The sequence below is a fragment of the Somniosus microcephalus genome, chromosome 9, assembly GCF_052327205.1.
Source record: "Somniosus microcephalus isolate GS21.2 chromosome 9, FLI_Smic_1.0, whole genome shotgun sequence".
NCBI lineage: Eukaryota > Metazoa > Chordata > Chondrichthyes > Squaliformes > Somniosidae > Somniosus > Somniosus microcephalus.
In genome coordinates this window covers 158,714,294-158,738,491 of record NC_140995.1, presented here as the reverse complement: position 1 = coordinate 158,738,491, position 24,198 = coordinate 158,714,294, and the positions used below count along the sequence as shown (strand labels likewise).

General features: G+C 46.6%; 1 protein-coding gene across 1 annotated transcript in view; it reads right to left on the bottom strand.

The window, feature by feature from the left end:
- The window catches only part of LOC147112792 (glycoprotein endo-alpha-1,2-mannosidase-like), a 31,963-nt gene extending 9,192 nt beyond the window's left edge, over window positions 1-22,771 (bottom strand). The window contains exons 1-3 of the mRNA XM_085997416.1: window positions 22,627-22,771; window positions 17,348-18,475; window positions 7,104-7,213 (exon numbers count right to left, since the gene is read on the bottom strand). Of these exons, the coding sequence (XP_085853542.1) occupies window positions 7,104-7,213; window positions 17,348-17,900 (663 nt within the window). The 5' untranslated portion in view covers window positions 17,901-18,475; window positions 22,627-22,771. The remainder of the gene's footprint in view (window positions 1-7,103; window positions 7,214-17,347; window positions 18,476-22,626) is intronic.
- Between the last annotated feature and the right edge of the window lie 1,427 nt (window positions 22,772-24,198).

Sequence of the window (24,198 nt, the reverse complement as noted above, 5' to 3'; positions counted from 1 at the left end):
GCCCTAGTAGGACGGCAGCGCAGAGATGGGGGAGGACGAGGAGTTTAAAGTTTTTATACTCCGTGCCCTTAACCGACAGGGTCACGACACAGTAGCCGCTGATGTCCGTGGCGTGGGACCTCGATGCCATCGAGATTCGGCTGCGCGTTGGTAGGACAGAGAGGGAGTAGTGGCTCACCGTGTCTGGGTGGATGAAGCTCTCCGTGCTTCCGCTGTCGAACAGGCAGGTCGTGGCGTGGCCGTTCACTTTGATGTCCATCATTGACTTGGACAGATGGTGCGGGCGGGCTTGGTCCAGGGTGACGGAAGCTAGTGTGTAGCTGAGCGAGTCGTTGTCATCTGCGGGCGAGGCGGTCGGGCGTGGTGAGTAAAATGGCGTCTCCCACGAGGTAGGGCCCCATGAGGCACTATTGGGGTCGGTTGCCTTAATCAAAGATGGCCGCCCCCATGACTCATGTGTGGGGATGCTGGCCTCAGTTGCCCTAAACGAAGATGGCCGCCCCCATAGTTCGCATGCGGCACTGCTGGCCTCTGAGGATCCGCTCCTGCAGGCCTTGGAGAAGTGGCCTTTCTTCAGGCAGGTTCTACATATGGAGTTCTTGGCTGGGCAGCGCGACCTCGGGTGCTTCTCCTGGCCACAAAAAAAACAGCCGGCGGCCCGATCGCGGATGCCCGATGTCGGGGCCGGTGCCGGGGGTGGCGGGGCCGGTCGGGTCCGGGACGCCGACGCAGAGGTAGGTCCCGGGGGCGGCGCTGGGAAGGGTGCTGTGGTAGGGGTCGGGCCCGAGTCCCAGGGTCGCGAGCAGTACCTGGTGAATGCTTCCTGATCTTGGTGGGCCACTTCCAGGGAGATAGCGAGGGCTTCAGCTTTTTCCATGCTGAGGTCTTTAGCTTCCAGCAGTCTTTGCCGTGAGTACTCGGACCGTAGGCCTTTCAGGAATGCGTCGCGGATATTATCTTCAGTATTTTCGGCTGCCGACACCGATTTAAAGTCACAGTTCCTGGCGAGTGCATATAGCGCCTGTGAGAATTCGGCTACTGATTCTCCTGGCTGTTGCGGCCGTGATCTTAGGAGGTGCCTAGCGTACATGTAGTTTACCGGGGTCCGGTACTTCTGTTTCAGCAGGTTGATGGCGGTCTCGTAGGTAGTCATGTCCTCGATGAGAGTGTATACTCTCGGGCTCAGTTGTGCCTGCAGGACACTTAGTTTGGATGCCTGAGGGACGCTGGATTCTCTCAGGTATGATTCGAAGCAGACCAGCCAGTGTTTAAAGTCTGCGGCTGAGTTTGCTGCTCGTGGGTTCAGGTCCAGGTACGGCGGTCTGAGGGCTCGCAGCCAAGCTGGCTGGTGTGGCTGTGCTCCTGGGAGCTGCGCTGGTGGCTCCTCCGCCGGTTGTGACTCGTTGTCGGACATCATTAAATTTAGTCAATAAAATTGATATACCTATCAATTCCTCCAATAAAAGGCGAAGAGTTACGAAGGTGACTAAAGGTTTTTATTGACTAAATAACAGCCCACTCTCGTGGGTGATCCGATCCAAGCAGGAGGAATACCAGCCAGTCGCTCACCTTTATACCTGGCCTGGTGGGTGGAGCCAAGGCGGAGTCGGCAGTGGTCATCCCAGGTATAGCAGTGTGGCAAGAGGCGACCTCGTACCGTGATACAATAGTGGTCAGTGATACAGTTATAACGAACAGTGGTGAACAGTGCTAACGATAGTGAACGTGGTTTACCACAGGCGGTCCTCCCTGCAGTCTTTCTCCTTGTCCTCACAGGTAGTGAGTACATCGTACCTGTTTGGACAGGACCAGTGTCTGTGGGACCTCCTCCTCAACCTCTCGTAAATCCCCACTACCCGGCTCCCTAACAGTCACACTCCTCCCCTTCCTGAGCTTTCCTCTGGGGTATGACTACATTCTGGATAAAACTATCCAGTTGCAACTACCCTTGTTCCTGCCCCCATCTAAGCATAGTTGAGGCCCTTTGCCCCTCTCTCCACCGCTCCCATTCTTGAAGCATCAAATGGAAGTTTAGGCATCGGAGCAAAATGCTGGCAAAGTAAAATTGGAAATGAAACCAAAAGCTTCCCACTCCCCCCACCACTGAATAGGCAGGCCACCCCCATTTCCCTACTGAGTAGTAAGTCGTGGATTGCATTTATTCCCTCCCATACCCACAGCAGGTTCAAATTCCAGTTCACTTACTGCATGTTGCATCTCCCCTTCCAACACGGTCCTTCCCGCTGGCTACATTTTTTGTTCCAACCCACCTGCTGGTTGCCAATCCCTCCCCCTGCCCCAAACTCCCCACTTGCTGCTGTTGCCCCTCTCAGACTACCATTACCGTGCTTTATTTCACCTTTTACAGTAACCCCATCTCCAACTATATTTACTAATCATGACAACACCCTCTCCCATGGCTGTATTTCTCTTCACCCAAAGGTCTGCCGTCCCATGTCTCAATCCCCCCTACCCCCATTGATCAGAATTCTCCTTCCTCAGCACTCCCTCCCTCTCCTGCTCCCTCCACTCCAGTTGCCTTCACTTTTCCCTCTGCTCCCCCATCTCCATCTCTCGAACCTCCCCTCTCCCAGCCTCCAGCTCCTTACTCTCACATTGGTACCATTATCCTTTACCCGCCAACCTTCATCTGTTCAAATTGGTCTCAACTCCATGTGTGCAACACCACAGGAGATAGACTAGTATTTATTCATTCTTTGGTGTATCAACTCTGAAAATACAGAAAAAAGGTCACTTTTTAACTTGCATCTGCATTAGTACTCCATGGCTACCTGATATTCTGAATTTTAAAAAATGATCCTGTGTACAGAGCAGTCAGTATTGTAGACAAGGTTGGATTCTTGGACAGGCTATAAAGGCTTCAGTTTGGCCCAATCTCTAAAGAATGCAGTTAAGTCAACCAGTCTAATGTAGGCATAATCAGAGACAAAAAACTATAGGAATACATGAGCTTTTGGGACAATTGTGTAACTTCAGAGCACCTTCAAACCATTTTTATTCTTGTGCATCATAGGTAAGGTTACCTACAAGACCAGAAAAATGGAGACATGCCAGTTCCTATTGAAGATGTTACATCCAATGTCCAAGTTGTTTTTCTCCTGTTTCGACTCTCGATTGCACCACAATCAGGTTCAATGCATGAGAAATCCAATATATTTCATTGAGCTGCTCTGCATTTCTAGCTCATTAGCCTGAAATTTTTTTGCTTTTCTTTCTTCCCCCTAGAGTTTCTTCTAGGACTTCTGTATGCCAGATCTAAATTTTAAATGTTTCAACAATTACAGGACTTTCTTTATTGCCAACGGTTGTGCTTGATGTCTTTGCCTTCCGCTTGACAAAAAATTTTCCATTATAAAATCTGTCAGCAATTCTGGGGAAGATGAAACAGTATAGACTGCAATGTCTTTTTTTATTCATTGATGGGATGTGGGCATCGCTGGCTGGCTAGGCCTGCATTTAGTGCCCATCCCTAATTGCCCTTAAGATGGTGGTGAGCCGCCTTCTTGAACCGCTGCAGTCCATATGGTGTAGGTACACCCACAATGCTGTTAGGAAGGGAGTTCCAGGATTTTGGCCCAACGACAGTGAAGGAACGGTGATACAGGTCCAAGTCAGGATGGTGTATGGCTTGGAGGGGAACTTGTAGGTGGTGATGTTCCCATGCATCTGCTGCCCTTGTCCTTCTAAGTGGTAGAGGTCGCGGGTTTGGAAGGTGCTGTTGAAGGAGCTTTGGCGAGTTGCTGCAGTGCATCTTGTAGATGGTACACACTGCAGCCACAGTGCGCCGGTGGTGGAGGGAGTGAATGTTGAAGGTGGTGGATGGGGTGCCAATCAAGCGGGCTGCTTTATCCTGAATGGTGTCGAGCTTCTTGAGTGTTGTTGGAGCTGCACTCATCCAGGCAAGTGGAGAGTATTCCATCACACTCCTGACTTGTGTCTTGTAGATGGTGGAAAGGCTTTGGGGAGTCAGGAGGGGAGACACTCGCCACAGAATTCCCAGCCTCTGGCCTGCTCTTGTAGCCACAGTATTTATATGACTGGTCCAGTTCAGTTTCTGATCAATGGTAACCCCCAGGATGTTGATAGTGGGGGATTCAGCGATGGTAATGCCATTGAATGTCAAGGGGAGATGGTTAGAGCTAAGTTATTCAAGTCAAGGTGGCAGGCACGGTCAGCTGGGCTCAAGGAACCCTTCTTTCTTTAAATTGGACAAACCACAAGAATGTTGCGAAGATTGTGTGTCAGGTTTAACAATGAGGTGCTCTCCCAAAACATCAGCACTTAGAAAATCTATTTAATTAATAGTTTTGCATTTGGTTTTAAATGACCCACTGACAAAAAAGCCAACAAAACAAAGCCACTTAGTTAAGCAAAATATGCTGATTGCCAGAGACAAATCAATTGGACATGCGAGCCAATTAATCGGTTTATAAAAAGGACCTTTAAAAAAGAAATAATGTCCCATTAAAATAAATGCAAGATATAACCAACCATCACAAAAATATCCAATCTAAGCACCAACAAAAAAAATGTTCAAACTCCTTTGAGTGTAACATTTGGCCCCCATCCACCCACTCTTACACTTTGAAAGAGTAAGTGTGTGCGGGTAGTTGTGGGGTGGGGAGAAAATCTTATGGACAAGTACATATTACTTTAGGCTTGCAGGAGAGAAGACAAATTTAAATTAGTGAAAAGTAAGCATAAAAGTAGATAAAAGAATATTTTTACTCAAAGGCTAACAATGTTTAGAATAGTCGGCCAGGTAGGGTAGTCAAGACAAAAAAAAAAACTAAGAATATTCAACATTCAGTTGGATGCTAGGCTGGGAGTTAGAGAACTAGAGGGATGGGACAAATGTTATTTTTGTGCTCGATTGTTCTCATCAGTATAAAAAATAAGCCAAAAGCTAAATAAAAATCACAACATAAATTCCCTGGAGTAAGCAAATTCTAGGTAGCAATCTAATCTCAAGGTTCAGATAACAGTTCTAAACAGCTCAAACGTCACTCCTGTGGTTTATGATGTTGTATGAATCCCTCAGATTAGATTACTACCTTGTAATCGTTCCCAAGAATCTAATATTTTCTGTATAAAATGTCAACTACTGTTATGGTTTTCAAAAAAGCAGCTGCCACATGCTGTAAGTCAGTCCAAGTACAAAAAAAAATCTTATTAGAGCAGGGAAGGTTTAAAGGAGATTTAAGGTATTCAAAATTATGAAGAGTTTTGATGCATGAGATAAGGAGAAATTGTTTTCACTAGCAGGAGGCTGATAACCAGAGGACACAGATTTAAAGGTAATTGGCAAAAGAATCAGAGGAGGATAATTTAAAAAAAAAAAATTTTTTATACACAGATGATGATCTGGAACGCACTGCCTGAAAGAGTGGTGGAAGCAGATTCAATCGTAACTTTCAAAAGGGAATTGAATATATACATGAAAAGGAAAAATTCAGGGCTGTGGGAAAAGAGCAGCTAACATTAAGGACTTCAAAAAACCCTCTGTCCATGCTAATTACTACCCCAACCTCCCTTTCCACTGCAAGGTCCTTCAACCTGTTTCCTCCCAGTTTCCTACATTAGAACAGTGACTACACTTCAAAAATAGTTCACTGGCTGTAAAGCGCTTTGGGACATCCGGTGGACGTGAAAGGCGCTGTATAAATGTAAATCTTTCTTTCAGTTCTGTGCTTATCTCGCCCATGATCTCCCGTCTGAATCCCTCCAATCCAGCTTTCGCCCCTCCCACATCATCAAAACAATAACCAAAGTCACAAACAACATTCTCGTGGTTGTGATGCTTTATTACTCATCCTCTCGGCTGCGTTCAACAAAGTTAACCACAGCACTCTCCACCGACGACTGTCGTCCATTGCCTTGCTCCATGGAACTGCACTCACTTGGATCAATCTTACCTACCCAAACGTAGCCAGAGCAGCTCTACTAACAGCTTCTCTACTGTCCTCACATCGTCACCTTCAGAATGCCAAAGAATCCATCTTTGGCCTCTTTTCTCTTCAATTCTACATACATGGGATCATCTTCCACAAATACAAAGATAACACCAAAGTCTAGCTTTCGACCACTTCTCTTGACTATCTCTGTGCAGTCAGACTGCTTCTCCAACATCCAGCCTTGGACAAGTCTGAACTTCCTCCAGTTGAACATTGGGAACCCAAAGCCATTTACTTTGCCCCTTACCCAGCAAAAACTTGGTTCCTTTGCCAGTAACTCCATTCCCCTTCACAGCCACCATCTTAGGGTGAACCATACTGTTTTGATCCCAGGCTGAGTTCCTGACCCAATGTCTGTTTCATCACAAAATCTGCCCATTTCCATCGCTGCAACATTGCCCTCCCCATTAGACCTTTCATAAGCTTAAGTTTATACAAAACTCTGCCAAAACAAGAACTCTATTCTTGTCCCACTTCGTGCTGGCCATTGGCTCCTGGTTTCCCCCCCCCCCCCACCCCAACCAAAACCTGTTCCAGCCTACAAACCCCATCCCCCCCAGACCTTAAACTCACCATTGCTGATTCAGGTCTCTTAGGCATCTTCACTTCCCTTCCTCCCACCACCAGCAACCTCATCTTCAGTCACTTATGTTCCACTCTCTAGAATTCACCCCCTTCTCATCCCTTAACCAAAAAACACCTTTTGACCTAGCTTTAGGTCACCTCTCCTAATCTCTCCTCCTTTGTTTCTGCATCTGTTTTCCTCATACCTCTGAACTGCTTTGGGATGTTTAGCTACAAAGGCCATATATAAATGTAAGTGTTTGTTGGATTTATATATATTTGCTAAAAGAAACCTTGTATTTGCATCGTGTAATGCATGTTCTCAGGATGTGCCAAAGCAATTCAAAGCCAATGAATTGCTTTTGAAATGTAGTCACTGTTGTTTTGAGGGCAGACACGGCAACGTATTTGCACAGACAGTACTCATCTGCTAATGAGTATGGTGTTTCAGCTTTCTTCTGAATTCTCTACAACAGTTAGCTTTGTATGAGGACAATGGATACAGATAGTTGAGAAGTAAAAGTGTTTTATTCCTACCACTAGAAACTTCACTTGTAAAAATACCTTTAATTGATATTTATGTGCAGCTTCTAGAATGACTGGTACTAGATCTTCTGTAGGTTCACCATTCTCATCAGACAATCCAGGTGGATACCAGGACAGGGCCAACACACCTATATAGTTGCAATGAACAGAAAGACATTGTTAACAGTACAGTCCTAATTGTACATAATCAGATAAAACAGTAGCACTGCCAAACTCATTCCAGAATATTGCTACACACCAAGTAATTCTATGCATGACTCAGTTCACTAGATCCAATGGATATAGCATTAACTTATTCTCATTAAGCGCAATCAAGCACTTCCTTCTGATATACGATGATGACACAGACCGTTTCAGAGATTTGAGTCATTTATACAGAACATAATCCTGTAGCACAAACATAACCCAATCTTAAAAATAAAAATGAAGCACAGAATTAGAAAATGTTTTGGGTGCCACAAAACATTTGATCAATGAGTGGCTCTAATGCTGTAATATATTTATTATGCAGCAAGAACATTCAACCATTTAGTGGACATAATAGGACTTCCCCACATCCTCAATCTAATACCTACATTAGGTGTATCCATGTGTAAAATCATTTGGTTAAAACCTGTTGGCTAATTGTGCCCTAACACATCCCTGCTGTTAAAAAATCTCTAATAGTGCCTAGAATCTAGTACAATAGCTGCTAATTAAAAAAAACACTTCAGTATCGTCACTACGATGTCAGTAAAGCATAATGGTTGGTGTGACATTTTCATGGTATATTCCCAATAGTAAAATTATAGATTTTATTCTTCCATTCATAAATATATAACTTGGGTTAGGTATAGAGATAGCATTTTGAGTGCTATAACATTAAGGTCTATAGTGGGAAGTGGAGAAGTAATTCGAGGTATAAGATTATCATGCAAAAAGGATGCTGGCACAACTTAAAGTGCATCAGGTCAAGTGCGATTTTCCTTTTATCGGTATCAACACACCAGAAATCTGATAACATTACATTTATTATTCTAATTGTCTCCACAAAAGCATTTTAGGCCATAGTTTCAGCATAATAAAGCACCATGCCCTAGCTAGAAAGGGCCTTTATATCATCTATGCCTCATCATTTTAAAAAGCGGAAACATGTCTGCACTACAATCTTCTTTTCTCTAATGAAAAGAAACTCAGCTCTCCGTTCCTCCTCATTACCTACAGCTCCAAGTCCCAGGATCTCTGAACCTTCTGCTTTGCGTCTATGCTTCTTTGAAGGTAGAGGAAACATCATTTCAAGTGTGATCTCATCACTAATCTATCCAAGTTTAGCCTGTTCCACTTGGGATAAATATCAAAATGCATCAAGTATTTGATTAGCTTTGCTGACAATTTACATAGACTGGAAGTTTACACTGAATGATCATAAAGGAGAACAAGGAGACTTTTTTTACCAGACATTGTTCATTTATATCCTCTTCCTCACTCAATTCAAGAGAGCACCTTTATCACCACCTTTTAATAGCTTCAGGAACCTAGATATCTAAGAGTCCACCATATCTGAAACAGTATATCACACTGTGGCTGACAGTCTACTCTTAATTCAAAGTTCCTTAATTTGAATACACTTATTTCAAATTTAAAAACACCTCTTGTGCTGCTTTATTTAAATAGATTAGTTCACACTACAGAATAATTTGATTTTTTTCCATCAAAAAACAATTTTTAATTAACAATCAACTGCAGAGATTGGCACTAGTTCAAGAACATTGCAGGAGCCTGAACTGGTGCAGCCTTGGCTGACTCATGAAAACTGAGAAAATTAATTGGTGGAACCTGATGTTCTCATGCTCTGCATTTGACAGTATAATGATTCCACTATTTCCCCATCGCTGCAGTATTTTTAAAGCATTCTCTGAGGAACGTAAGGAACAAGAGTAGGCCATTCAGCCCCTCGAGCCTGCTCTGCCATTCAATTAGATCATGGTTGATCTGTACCGCAACTCCATTTATCTGCCTTTGCTCCTTATCCCTTGATACCCTTACTAATAAAAATCCATTAATCTTGAAAGCTCCAACTGTTCTAGCATCCAGTCTTTTGAGGGAGAGTGTTCCAGATTTCTACTACCCTTTGTGTGAAAGAGTGCGTCTGATTTAGCTCCTGAATGGCCCAGCTCTAATTTAAAGATTATATCCCCATGTTCATGATTCCCCCCACCAGTGGAAATAGTTACTCTGTATCTACCCTATCAAATTTTAATATTCTAAACAACTTAATAAGATCACCCCATAATCTTTGATATTTGGGCAGTGCAGCAGAGCACATCAGGAGAGCAGAGCATTTAAAAACAGCGTGGGAACCCGGCGGCAGTGTAGCAGAGCACAGACCAAAGCAGAGGCGGGAGAAAAATTCAAAGAGTGACGTCATATCTAAATCAACACAGAGAGAGGAGCAGCAGAATCAGAGAGGTTTAAGGCAAGTATATAGGTTAAGTATGTATATGCTTGTGTATATACTATACTTGTGTATTTAGTATTTTTTAGCATCTGATAAATTAGTTCAAGAATCGGGAGAGCCCATGAGGTGAGGGAGCGCGAGCGTCAGGGAGAGGGGTAAAAAAACCTAAAGTGACGTCAGCACAAGGGAAGGAGTTGATTGGCGAGTAGCTGGTGGGTGTTTCTTTCTTTCTTTCAGATCAGGGACAAATCGTAAGTTTATTTCTGCTAAGTTTAGATAGTCTAATAGAGGCATTTAAATTTTCCCCCAGTGTTTTAGTGCAAGTTAGTGTACAAAAAAAAACTTAAGTAGATATAAATAATCTAGACTAAAGATATGGCAGGGAAGGTTGTGTGTCTGGACTGCAGTATGTGGGACTCTGGACAGCAAGACTGTCAAGTGAGCACATCTGCAGTAGACATCTCCGCCTCGAATCACTCCGGCTCAGAGTCATTGATCTGACGTGTCGGAGTGTCTCCAAACTCGCACGAGAGGGGGAAGAATATCTGGACAGTTTGCTCCAGACCCTGGGTCACACCTCGTAGAGAGGTGCAGTTTCAGAACGGGGTTGGTGTGACCAATAGTGTGCAGAGTAAGGGGATCCCAGGTGAAAGAATGAGGATCCACAGAAATTGATCCTATTCAACAGGTACAATGTACTTGCTACCTGTGAGGATCAGGATAAAACCTGTCGGAAGGACAGCCGGAATGTGGACCATGGCACTTTGGAGCAAGAGGCTGTCCAAAGCAGGGAGGAGAGGAAGCACAATGCAGATAACATCCTTTGTAAGCAAGATCGAGAGTCCCACTTGGTATGTGGCCTGGTGCCAGGGAGAGGGACATCTCAAACCGGCTTGAAAGGATATTGGTGGTGGTGGGGGGATCCAGTCGTTGTGGTCCATGTTGAAACCAACAACATAGAGAAGTACCAGGAACTAGGAGCTAAAATAAAGAACAGGACCTCAAAGGTTAGAATCTCTGGATTATTACCTGAGCCACGTGCAAACTGGCGTAGGGAATAAGCTGATTAGGGAGATGAACACGTGGCTAAAGGAGTGCTGCGGGAAAGAGGCCCTGGAATCAGTATTGGGACAGGGAAGAACTGTGCCACTGGGACAGGCTCCACCTGAACTGGTCTGGAAGCAGGGTCCTAGCAGAAAGGATAAATAGGGTGGTCACAAGGACTTTAAACTAGTAAATGGGGGGGGGGGGGGGGGGGAGGAGAAAGAGGCCTGGCTCAGGTGGAAATTGTAGTACAAATAGCTAAAAACAAACGAAAGGGAGGAGAGTAGAACAGTAGTCAGAAATAGCTCTTTAGGCACTACAGGTAAAGGGAAAACTAAAAGACGTAAAGTGATTAAACTAGGAGAGAGAAATAAGAAACATGTGAGTAAAACATTAGAGTTGAAGGACAGGCTAGGGTGTGTGGCCCAAGTAAGCGTTCTTTATACAAACGCACCGAGTATAAGGAATAAATTGAATGAACTGCAGGCACAAATTCAAATTGGAGGGCATTACTGAGACATGGCTGCAAAAGTCAGAACTGGGAACTAAATATATCAGGTTATAAGGTTTACAGGAAAGATAGGGAAAATGGTGGAGGAGGAGGAGTAGCCTTAGTGATTAAGGATGAAATCACTTCAATGACGAGAGGATATAATGAGAGGTAAGCAGGCAGTGGAGACTTTATGGGTAGAATTAATAGGAAAGAGAGCCAGCAGACTGGAGCAGAATAACAAAAAAAATCAAAGTGTGATGTAACAGGTAAGCAGATAGTTGATTGGTGGTATTTCTTTTCTCTTAGGACTGAGGGCCAAGTTACAGTAAAGACCTATAGCATATAACGACATTTATAACTACCTAAATTTATTTTAATAAGTTAAACAAGGTTATAACCTAGTTTACCTAGAGTAAAATCTATAGACAATTGATTGATATTGACGTAATTAATTAAAAATACAATAGAGATGGCAAGGCAAGCGATGTGGTGCAGCTGTGGCATCTCGGAGCTGGTGGACACCAGTGTGATCCACAACGAACACATCTGCAATAAGTGTCGGCAGCTCAAGGAACTTCAGTTCAGAGTTGATGAGCTGGAGACATTGCTATACATCAGGGAGGAAGTTACCTGGACACTTTGGGCTGGATTTTCAATTCAATTCAATTTTATTTGTCATATATGCAGCAGACGTGTACTGCACAATGAAATGTTGATTTTTATGAGTCCTCCAAGACGAGTTGGGGACGGGACTACTGCCTTCCGGGTTCTAGTCCTGCCCCCAGTGGCGTCTGACGAACCCATGCTATTTTCCCTTGATTGGCCTTAAGCCCGCCCCGGCCAATTAACAGAAAGCCAGTGACAGATGACATCAGCGTATGATGCTTCATCTGTCGAAAAAATTTTGACAGATGAATTGTTAGCATTGACTGCTTCTCAAAGCTGTCAAACACTGACAATCTGTTCGAAGGTGAGCCCTTGAACAAAGGCTCACCAAGACCTCTCTCCTCAGCAGAAAGCAGCTGGCTGCTGAATCAGAGAATGCAGCAGCCATTCTGTCATTTCTGCCATTGAGATGAGGCACCTCAGGATCCTCAACCGTTGAAGCCTGCAGAAAGAAGCAAAGGTAAAGAAACTTTTTACAACACTTTACACTCATCTCATACTTGCCCGTCCACACTTGCACCCATCACTCACCTCAACAGCTGACATTTCGACCCCTCTCACCCCCGCAGACCCACTGTGCGCCTCGCAGCCATCGGGAAGTCTGCAATTGCAGGCGGAAAATGGGGAAAAGCCTCAAAACTGCCCATTAACTACCTGTTAACAGGCAGTTAATTGGCTCTAATTTCCTTCCCACCTCGAGGAGGCGGGTCCCTGCACGACTCGGACCCGCCTCCCAGGAAGATGGCACGGAGGTGGGGTTGGTACCCGCTCCCAGTTTCTGCCATTTTCCCGGCCGTTCCGCCTCCTCAGCCTTAGTTCCAAGAGGCAGTCACACCCCTTAGGTTAAATACTTCAGATTTGGCCCGTGGTCAGGGACAGGAGTGTGCGGCTGCGAGCGAGGCAGGTATGGGGAGCCAGCACGAGGAGCCTCAGCCCTTGCACTTGTCCAACAGTTACAAGGTTCTTGCAGCCTGTCTAGACGAGAGCAGGGACTGCAGGGAGGATGAGCAAACTGACCACGGCACCGTGGTACAGGGGGGCCATTCAAGTGGGGGGGTGTAAAAAGGAATATCGTAGTGGTAGGAGACAGTATAGTTAGGGGGATAGATACTGTTATCTGCAGCCTAGAGCACGAGTTACAAAGGCTGCGTTGCCTGCCCAGTGCCAGGGTTAAAGACATCTCCTCAGGGCTGGAGAGGAACTTGGAGTGGGAGGGAAAGGATCCAGTGGTCGTGGTCCATGTAGAAACCAATGACAAGAGGTTCTGCTGAGGGAGCATGAGCAACTAGGGTCTAAGTTAAAAAGCAGAACCACAAAGGTATTAATCTGTGGATTACTACCTGAGCCACGAGCAAATTGGCATAGGGTCAATAAGATCAGAGAGTTGAATGCGTGGCTCAAGGATTGGTGTGGTAGAAATGGGTTTCGATTCATGGGGCACTGGCACCAGTACTGGGGAAAGAGGGAGCTGTTCCGTTGGGACTACCTTCATTTAAACCATGCTGGGGCCAGTGTCCTAGCAAATCGAATAACTAGGGCTGTAGATAGTGCTTTAAACTAAACAGTGGGGGGGGGGGGTGTGGGGAGGGTTCAAGCGAAGAGAAATTTAGAAAGTTAGAGAAAAGACAGGGCAATAGTGCAGGGTAGTGATATGGGCAATGAAAACCAGAGTGACAGGAAGGGACAGAGCGTACAAGCATAAGAGTACACCAGTAAATAAGGTCAGAGGGGGGAAAAATGATAAAAAGACAAAATTAAAGGCTCTTTATCTGAATGCACGCAGCATTCATAAGAATGATGAATTGACAGCACAAATAGAAATAAATGGGTATGACTGAATAGCCATCAGAGACGTGGTTGCAATGTGACCAAGGCTGGGAACTGAATATTCAAGGGTATTTGACATTTCGGAAGGATAGACAGAAAGGAAAAGGAGGCAAGGTAGCTCTGTTAATAAAGGATGAGATCAGTGCAGTGGTGAGAAATTATTTTGGCTCGGAAGTTCCAGATGCAGAATCAGTTTGGGTGGAGGTAAGAAATAGTAAGGGAAAGGCGGCACTGGTGGGAGTAGTCTACAGGCCCCGTAACAGTAGCTACACTATAGGACAGAGTATAAATCAAGAAATAATGGGGGTTTGTAAGAAAGGTATGCAATAATTGTGGGCGATCTTAATCTTTGTATAGATTGGAAAAATCAAATTGGCAAAAGCAGCCTTGAGGACGAATTCATAGCATGTATCCGGGACAGTTTCTTGGAACAATACGTTGTGGAACTGACCAGGGAACAGGCTATTTTAGATCTGCTAATGTGTAATGAAACAGGATTAATGATCTCATATTAAAGGATCCTCTAGGGAAGAGTGATCATAACATGATGAATTCCACATTCAGTTTGAAGGTGAGAAACTTGGGTCTGAAACTAGAGTATTAAACTTAAATAAAGGCAATTACAAAGGTATGAGGAGAGAGTTGGCTAAAGTGGACTGGGAAAATAGATTAGAAGGTAAGACGTTGAAAAGCAGTGGTAGACATTTAAAGAGATATTTCATGACTCTCAACAAAGATATATTTCAGTGAGAAAGAAAGACTCGAAGAGAAGCATGAACAAACCATGCCAAGGAAGTTAAGGATGGTATCAAATTAAAAGAAAAGGCATACAATGTTGCAAAGATTAGTAGTAGGCCAGAAGATTGGGAAAATTTTAGAAACCAGCAAAGGATAACCAAAAAAGAGGGAGAAAATAGCTTATGAGAGTAAACTAGCAAGAAATATAAAAACAGTAAGAGCTTCTACAAGTATATAAAAATGGAGAGAGTAGCTAAAGTAAACATTGGTCTCAGAGGACAAGACTGGGGAAATAATAATGGGAAGCAAGGAAATGGCAGAGGCATTGAACAAACATTTTGTATCTGTCTTCACAGTAGAGGACACTAAAAACATCCTAGTAATAGCAGAAAATCAAGGGGTAAAGGGAGGGAGGAACTTAAAACAATCACTATCACTAGAGAAAAAGTGCTAGGCAAACTTATAGGTCTAAAGGCTGACAAGTCCCCTGGACCTGATGGCCTGCATCCTAGGGTCTGAAAAGAAGTGGCTACAGAGATAGTGGATGCATTGGTTGTAATCTTCCAAAATTCCCTTGACTCTGGGAAAAGTCCCAGCGGATTGGAAAACTGCAAATGTAATGCCCTTATTCAAAAAAAAGGAGACAGATAGAAAGCAGGAAACCATAGGCCAGTTAGCCTAACATTGGTCATTAGCAAAATGCTCAAATCCATTATTAAGGCAATTGTAGCAGGGCATTTAGAAAATCATAATAAAACCATGCTGACTCTGTTTGATTGTATGAAAGGGAAATAGTGTTTGACAAATCTGTTAAGAGTTCTTTGAGGAGGTAACAAGCAGGGTGGATAAGGGGGGAACCAGTAGATGTAGTGTATTTGGATTTCCAAAAGGCATTCGACAAGGTGTCACATAAAAGATTACTGCATAAGAGCTCATGGTGTTAGGGGTATTATATTAGATTGGAGAGGGGATTGGTTAACTAACAAAAAACAGAGAATCGGGATAAACGGGTTATTTTCAGGATGGCAATCTGTAACTAGTGTGGTGCCAAAGGGATCAGTGCTTTGGGCCTCAACTATTCTCAATCTATATTAATGACTTAGATGAAGGAAGCGAGTGTATTGTAGCCAAATTTGCGAATGATACAAAGATAGGTGGGAAAGCAAGTTATGAGGGGGACATAAAGAGTCTGCAAAGGGATATAGATAGGTTGAGTGAGTGGGCAAGAATTTGGCAGATGGAGTATAATGTGGGAAAATGTGAAGTTATCCACTTTGGTAGGAATAGAAAGGAAAAATATTATTTAAATGGAGAAAGACTACAGAATGCGGCCATACAGAGGGATTTGGGTGTCCTCGTACATGAAACAAAAAAGGTTAACATACAGGTGCAGCAAGTAATTAGGAAGGCAAATGGAATGTTGGCCTTTATTTCAAGGGGGATGGAGTATAAAAGTAGGGAAGTCTTGCTACAACTGTACAGGGCACTGGTGAGACCAAACCTAGAGTACTGCGTACAGTTTTGGTCCTCTTATTTAAGGAGGGATATACTTGCATTGGAGGCAGTTCAGAGAAGGTTCACTAGGTTGATTCCTGGGATGGAAGGGTTGTCTTATGAGGAAAGGTGAGCAGGTTGGGTCTATACTCATTGGAGTTTAGAAGAATGAGAGATGACCTTATTGAAATATAAGATTCTGAGGGGGTTGGACAAGGTAGATGCTGAGAGGATGTTTCCTCTCGTGGGGGAATCTAGAACAAGGGGGCATAATCTCAGAATAAGGGGTTGCCCATTTAAGGCAGATGAGGATGAATTTCTTCGCTGAGGGTTGTGAATCTTTGGAATTTTTTACCCCAGAGAGCTGTGGAAGCTGATTCATTGAATATATTCAAGGCTGAGAGACAGATTTTTGAGCAACAGGGGAGTCGAGGGTTATGGGGAGGGGGCAGGAAAGTGGAGTGGAGGCCAAAATCGGATTAGTCATGATCTCATTAAATGGCGGAGCAGGCTCGAGGGGCCAAATGACCTGCGCCTATTTCTTATGAAAGGATATAAGACTGTAGTGGGAGTTGTGTAAAGGCCCTCTGGTAACAGCTGTGAAGTGCTAGATTGTATAAATGCAGAGATTAGACAAGCGTGTAGCAAAGGCAGAGTGGTTTTAATAGGAATTTTAACTTTCATATAGATTGGGATAAGCAGACTAGCACCTGTCAGAAAGGTAGCGAATTTCTTGAGTGTGTCCGGGACAGTTTTCTGTAACAATGTCCTAGAATCAACAAGGGGGCATGCCATGCTAGATTTAGTAATGAGCCAGATTTAGTTAACAGCCTAACGGTGGGTGACATTTATCTAATAGCAATCATAAAAGGGAGAAATGCAAAACAGCTACTAAGGAACTCACTGCCTGAAAGGGTGGTAGAGGCAGAAACGCTCATCACATTTAAAAAGTACTTGGATATGCACTTGAAGTGCCGTAACCTACGAGGCTACAAACCAAAAGCTGGAGAGTGAGATTAGGCTGGATAGCTCTTTTCAGCCAGCAGACACAATGGGTTGAATGGCCTCCTTCTGCGCCATAAATTTCTATGATTTAGGTAAAGCCGACTTCAATGGAATGAGACAGAGACTGCCCACAGTAAACTGGGCAAATCTGTTAATGGGTAAAACGGCAAAAGATCAGTGGGAGATGTTCAAAAAGGAATTTAACGTGATATAGAACCAGTTTATGCCATTGAGGAACAAGAACTCTACATGCCAAAAGAGAGCGCCATGGATGACGAAAGAGGCAAGAGACAGCATTAAGCTAAAAGGGCATACAAAAATGCAAAAAAAAAACAGATCCTGCCGAATGGGAAAGATACAAAGAAAAGCAAAGAGTCACAAAACAGATAGTAAGAGCTACAAAAAGGGAGTATGAAAAGAAACTTGCAAAAGATATCAAAATCAACAATTTTTTTTTACAATTATATTAGGAAAAATAACAATTCTACCAAACAGGTTAAATTACACTCAACAATGTTGGGCTAAACGTCAACTTCAATGCAATAATAATCATGTTACCTATTGCAGCTGCTTGGAGTTGTTTCATGTGTGCGTTGAGAACAGCAGGATCCCTGGAACTGTAAGCTCCTAGCTCAGGATAGAAACTGGCACCAATGTCTTCAGGAGGAATGTGCCTTCCTTTGGGATAACTGCTCGCTATTTTAGGATCCCAGTGGGGAACCAGTGGGTGATTCCAGTGTATATATTTACCATCAAACTGTTGATTGCCATACCATGTATAATAAAATGCATGCAAATCATAATTCACTGAAGGAAAATGGTCAAGTTTTGCATCAGACATGGGTGCATTTTTCGTCACGCTATGATGTCCATTCATTTTTGAATCACGAGGAGTTCCACTTTCTGCTGACTTTTCAATATTGGAGAGACCGGCTTTGTGCTCACCAGGAGCAGCAGCTCGATGATGAAGTTGTGGCAATAATTCCAGTCCTACACCATCTCCAAACCCAGCTCCTTCAGGTCTTAGGGTCTTCAAGCCCATCATGACACAAAAAACAAATAAAAGAAAAAGTAGCAAAGTGATCCACATTTTTCTGCGGAATCTAGCCATGATGACATACTCCAAAAGATGTTGACTATAACCACGAGTACAGCATAAGAAATCAACTACCTCTTTTGAAAGTCTCAGTCCAATGATTTTAGGCCTCGCTTTTGTAGCTGGACATATTACAGTATATACAGTTCAGAGCAGGCACATTAGTAGTTTATTAGAAGACAGCAAGTCTCTGCCTTTTCGATGGTCAAATTAAAAATCATCTTACCATTTCTGCAAATCTCTAAAGATTTACTGATGCTCCCTATTGAATTTTAGAGGCAAATCTGCTTTTCAGAAAGACAGAAATTCAGAGGAACTATAGCAATCGTTTTCTCACTCTGTCGTGTATTACCTGAAGTCCTAGTTATTGAACAGATTCTTTTCCAATCATCAGTTGCAGTGCAATTGTAATAATCAGTTACATCTTCAAAAATCCTCCTTTATTACAATAGATGCAGGTTGTGTGTTGGACAGCTCCTGATGCTTCATTTTGTGAATGGCAGCTGTCGCATCTAGATGTGGAAACTTGAGATCATATCAGGTTTAAAACCGTCTTCTTTGCAAATGCAATTTGCACATGGAATTATAGCCTGAAATGAAGAAAAAGAGATTTAATCTCACCTTTTCTCCCAGCCAGTACTTAAGCACCATGCATATATTTGTTCAGTTAGGGATACAGTTAAGTTTTAATAAAATTTGAACATATCCAGCTGAGTAACAAGACATAGAGGACACTATCAAATGTTTTGTCTCTCCCAGTCCACTGGGCACCTTCTATCTCCTCTCTAATGCATTATCCTGGCGCCCCTTCCCCTGCCACATTACTTTAAACGCACCCCCACAAAGCAGAGGTCCAAACATCTTTTCAGGGTTCAAGGGCAAATACTGGCCTCCGAGTCAGTGGTCAAAGTTCTGTGCCATATTTATCCTACAGAAAATGTTCCCAATATTTTCCCTGCCTCAATAATTTGAAATACTAAAACAAACTTTCCAGTACAATAAATGCACTTACATTTTAGTTTACAAGAATTTCCATTAGAAGTGTAGGTATTGAGCTGATAGGTTCAATGTACTATAATACATGCGCTACTAGAAGGAGTCAATTTTTTTCTTCAACAATTTTTCTTTCTTCCTCTCCTGAACAAGCTCCTCGTTAGGATACTGGTCCCTGCATACTAATCACACAAGTGCCCATTAATCATTGGTCAGTCTTGACCGTAAGTGTTGCTGGTTATTTGATCATGGAATGTATCCCAGATAAGCCCAATCCTATTCACGCCTGAAATCCACACACATGCAGTTCCAACAATCAAGAGCAGCATCTATTTCCCCTGCCTAGTCTAGGGGCACCAGAACCAACTAAAGTGCCTGTACAGTTGCCCTAGCACCCGTAGATCTATACCCATAGAGTCAATGTCTGCAGGAGAGAGAAAAATGGAGAAGAGTTGGTGAGGAAAAAAAGTTAAATTTGCTAGCAGTGACATTATTTTGGCACAAAAATTATCCTCTTAAGCTATAGCAGTGTTTAATCAGAGCAATAGAGCGATAGAATATTTATACACATAGTCATTGGGCAGAAGATCACTGTCCAAACCCTTGTAATCCTCTCACCTCCTAGCTAATTCTGGAACCAATAACCTTTTCTAATAGCAATTCATCCAGTCCTTTTTAAAACCCGACAGGAAGTTCTCCACTATCTCCTCTGGTAATTTGTTTCACAATATTATCACCCTATTAAAAAGCGCCTAAATTTCCTATTTTCTTTTGATCCCTTAAATGAGAGATCTATTCTTCAAATACTGTGCAAAACAAAAACGTTCATGGATCCAAATTCTTCATATTTGTGGAAATCTTAAAAGACCAGGTTACCCCCTCCCCCTCAGTCTCCTCTACTTCAAAATAAAGTCCTAGGGCAGATAATCTTTCTGCATAACTCAACCCTGTAAGTTTAAGAATCAGCCTTCCTCTGGATTCCCTCCAACAATTCTATATCTTTCTTGCTGTTTTTACTCTATTGTCTGGTTCTCATCTTATTTCTGGGATCAACTGCTTCTGCAACATAAAAAAAACCTCCTTCAGACATTCTAATGGCTAACGTTTCACAGGCCTGGGCCAGTCACTCAGCTCCCATTGCACTTCAGGAAATGTTAGGTAATTTAAGACAAACACTTGTAGTGATTCGGTGATGAAACCACTGCAGACAGGCAACGGGGACCTTGCACAGAATCACAGGATTCCACTGTAACATCGTCTGACCTCAAGGGGCGAACAATAAACACTGAAAATGCTCCCCCTAACCAAAGACACACAAGATCTCTCTGGTTACTCATTTAGAGGAAAATTCTCAGAATTTGCCTTAATAAAAGGAAGAGAACATTGGGAAGAACAAAATCAAAATACTGCGGATGCTGGAAACGACAGCATAAAATGTTGGAAATACTCAGCACGTCATGCAGCATTTGTGGAGAAAGAGTTAACTTCTCAAATCGATGACCTCTCTGATGAAACATGGGCAGAAGCGGACTTGTTTTAACCGCGAAGGGTAAACCTTGGACACCAGCAGCTGATTGGGATCTACAGCAAGTCTCACTCCTGGTGCTGCCACCTCTGCAGAGAATAGCAAACCCGTCAGTTTCAGCACATCAGGAGTGCCCCCTGCCTCCCCCGCTCACTCTCCACCCCGGGGCCTCTCGGATCTGCCCCCCCGGCCCTGTCCCGCTCTGCCCCCACCGGCCCTGTCCCGCTCAGTTGCCAGCCCCCGGGGCCCTGTCCCGCTCAGTTGCCAGCCCCCGGGGCCCTGTCTCGCTTCGCCCCCCCCGGGGCCCTGCCTCGCTTCGCCCCCCCCGGGGCCCTGCCTCGCTTCGCCCCCCCCGGGGCCCTGCCTCGCTTCGCCCCCCCCGGGGCCCTGTCTCGCTTCGCTCCCCCACCCCCCCGGGGCCCTGTCTCGCTTCGCTCCCCCACCCCCCCGGGGCCCTGTCTCGCTTCGCTCCCCCCCGGGGCCCTGTCTCGCTTCGCACCCCCCCGGGGCCCTGTCTCGCTTCGCACCCCCCCGGGGCCCTGTCTCGCTTCGCCCCCCCGGGGCCCTGTCTCGCTTCCCCACCCCACCCCCCCGGGGCCCTGTCTCGCTTCCCCACCCCACCCCCCCGGGGCCCTGTCTCGCTTCCCCACCCCACCCCCCCGGGGCCCTGTCTCGCTTCCCCACCCCACCCCCCCGGGGCCCTGTCTCGCTTCCCCACCCCACCCCCCCGGGGCCCTGTCTCGCTTCCCCACCCCACCCCCCCGGGGCCCTGTCTCGCTTCCCCACCCCACCCCCCCGGGGCCCTGTCTCGCTTCCCCACCCCACCCCCCCGGGGCCCTGTCTCGCTTCCCCACCCCACCCCCCCGGGGCCCTGTCTCGCTTCCCCACCCCACCCCCCCGGGGCCCTGTCTCGCTTCCCCACCCCACCCCCCCGGGGCCCTGTCTCGCTTCCCCACCCCACCCCCCCGGGGCCCTGTCTCGCTTCCCCACCCCACCCCCCCGGGGCCCTGTCTCGCTTCCCCACCCCACCCCCCCGGGGCCCTGTCTCGCTTCCCCACCCCACCCCCCCGGGGCCCTGTCTCGCTTCCCCACCCCACCCCCCCGGGGCCCTGTCTCGCTTCCCCACCCCACCCCCCCGGGGCCCTGTCTCGCTTCCCCACCCCACCCCCCCGGGGCCCTGTCTCGCTTCCCCACCCCACCCCCCCGGGGCCCTGTCTCGCTTCCCCACCCCACCCCCCCGGGGCCCTGTCTCGCTTCCCCACCCCACCCCCCCGGGGCCCTGTCTCGCTTCCCCCCCCCACCCCCCCGGGGCCCTGTCTCGCTTCCCCCCCCCACCCCCCCGGGGCCCTGTCTCGCTTCCCCACCCCACCCCCCCGGGGCCCTGTCTCGCTTCCCCACCCCACCCCCCCGGGGCCCTGTCTCGCTTCCCCACCCCACCCCCCCGGGGCCCTGTCTCGCTTCCCCACCCCACCCCCCCGGGGCCCTGTCTCGCTTCCCCACCCCACCCCCCCGGGGCCCTGTCTCGCTTCCCCACCCCACCCCCCCGGGGCCCTGTCTCGCTTCCCCACCCCACCCCCCCGGGGCCCTGTCTCGCTTCCCCACCCCACCCCCCCGGGGCCCTGTCTCGCTTCCCCACCCCACCCCCCCGGGGCCCTGTCTCGCTTCCCCACCCCACCCCCCCGGGGCCCTGTCTCGCTTCCCCACCCCACCCCCCCGGGGCCCTGTCTCGCTTCCCCACCCCACCCCCCCGGGGCCCTGTCTCGCTTCCCCACCCCACCCCCCCGGGGCCCTGTCTCGCTTCCCCACCCCACCCCCCCGGGGCCCTGTCTCGCTTCCCCCCCCCACCCCCCCGGGGCCCTGTCTCGCTTCCCCCCCCCACCCCCCCGGGGCCCTGTCTCGCTTCGCTCCCCCACCCCCCCGGGGCCCTGTCTCGCTTCGCTCCCCCACCCCCCCGGGGCCCTGTCTCGCTTCGCTCCCCCACCCCCCCGGGGCCCTGTCTCGCTTCGCTCCCCCACCCCCCCGGGGCCCTGTCTCGCTTCGCTCCCCCACCCCCCCGGGGCCCTGTCTCGCTTCGCTCCCCCACCCCCCCGGGGCCCTGTCTCGCTCTCTCCCTCCCCACGGCCCTGCCCTGCTACCCCCCAACCCCGGGCCCTGTCCTGCTCTTCCCTCCCCCCCCGGCCGGCCCTGCTCCGTCCGTCCCCCCCCGGGCCCTGTCCCGCTCACCTCCTCCACTGCGGTCGGTTGCCTCTATTTCTCTCTCCAGGGATGTTGCCTGGCCTGCTGAGTTTTTCCAGCAGTGTCAGTGCCGCAAACATCCGGCTCACGTGTCTGCTCGCCGGAACTGGCATTACGTGCGGCTGCGTCACATATCACGTCGGCTGATCCTCGGTCTGCCGGTTGCGCGCGCGCTCGCTCGCGAGCTCCATTGTGTCATGGCGATGGTCGGGAGCGCGAGCGTGCGCTGCCTGTCAATCATCCACCAGGCGCATTGCCTCGCAGCTCGATCATTTCTTTAATAAACTTCAGTAAAAACAATCTAATTCATTCCTTCTCAAAACCCGTTACAACGGACTCCTGCAAGAAAGACACTTTACTGCTCAAATCCCTATGATTAAGCACACCACTGGTCAGTGTCAAAAACGTGATCGCTCCTCATAATTTAACCCTTGGAGCCCTGGTAACCTGGTGCATCTGCGCTGCACTCCTTCCAAGGTCAAGGGGCCGGATTTTACCAGCCTAAGGGTTAATGGCCCAGAAATTCGGGTCGGAGGCTTCCCGGCGGGTGCAAGCCTCTGACCTGCACTTAACTAGCACGCCGGCCGTTGAGCTGTGGGCCCGCGTGGGATTCCGATCCTGGGACTCCTCCAGCTGCTGGCGCGCAGTGCTTGCGTATCCCAGGGGCGCAGTTAGTTCGAAGTGTCCCCTGGGATCACGTGGGCCATGGAGAGCCAATGGTAGCAGGGAATCTGTATTCATAGATTTGACAGGAAGACCTGTCAAATCTATGAATACAATTCAGCCCCAAAACAACTAAAACTTCAAATAATTTTTTTTTTAAATCACATTTTTAAAATAACTATAAATTACATAAAATAACTATTTTAAACAATACAGTAATTTAAATTTTTGAAAAAATTAATTACAGTTTCTAATGGGGCTAAAAATAAACTTACCTTTCTTTAAAGTATTTAAAAATAATAAACCTGTGGAAAAACTGTTTTCATTTTACTTAATTCACCACTTACCTTGTTAAAAGCAGGCCTTGCAACTGCTTTTTAAAAGCGTAGCTCCTGGAGACTTACCCTCCCAGAGAAACCTGCAAAAAACCGGAAGTTCCAGGCGTACGCGCAGCCTCTCCGGTGCACGCGTTCGACCTGTGAACCCCTTCCTTTAAGGGAACGGAAGTTCCGGTTTCCCGCGCATGCACAGTGCATGCACGAAACCGGCACTTTCGTTGGGCCTACGCGTGAGTACCCAGTGCGTACTCACCCGTGGGGACCCGAATTTCTGGCCCATTATAAATGTTACATGAAAATTTTAAAAATCCACAAACACTTAAAATTAGTTTATGTAAATTTTGGCCCAGATTAAAATGTTTAAAATTATTTTTCAAAATTTTTTTTTAAATTGTAACTGCTTCATTAAAGGGACTTAATTAATTTTGAAAATGAGAACATTTATTTTTATTTCAGTTGTGTAAATTATTTATTTGGGAATTCCTCATATGCTAAAAGAGATTCGGTTTGTAAATGGAATCCCCATAAGCATAATAGGAATCCTCCTTTCTGATTGGAG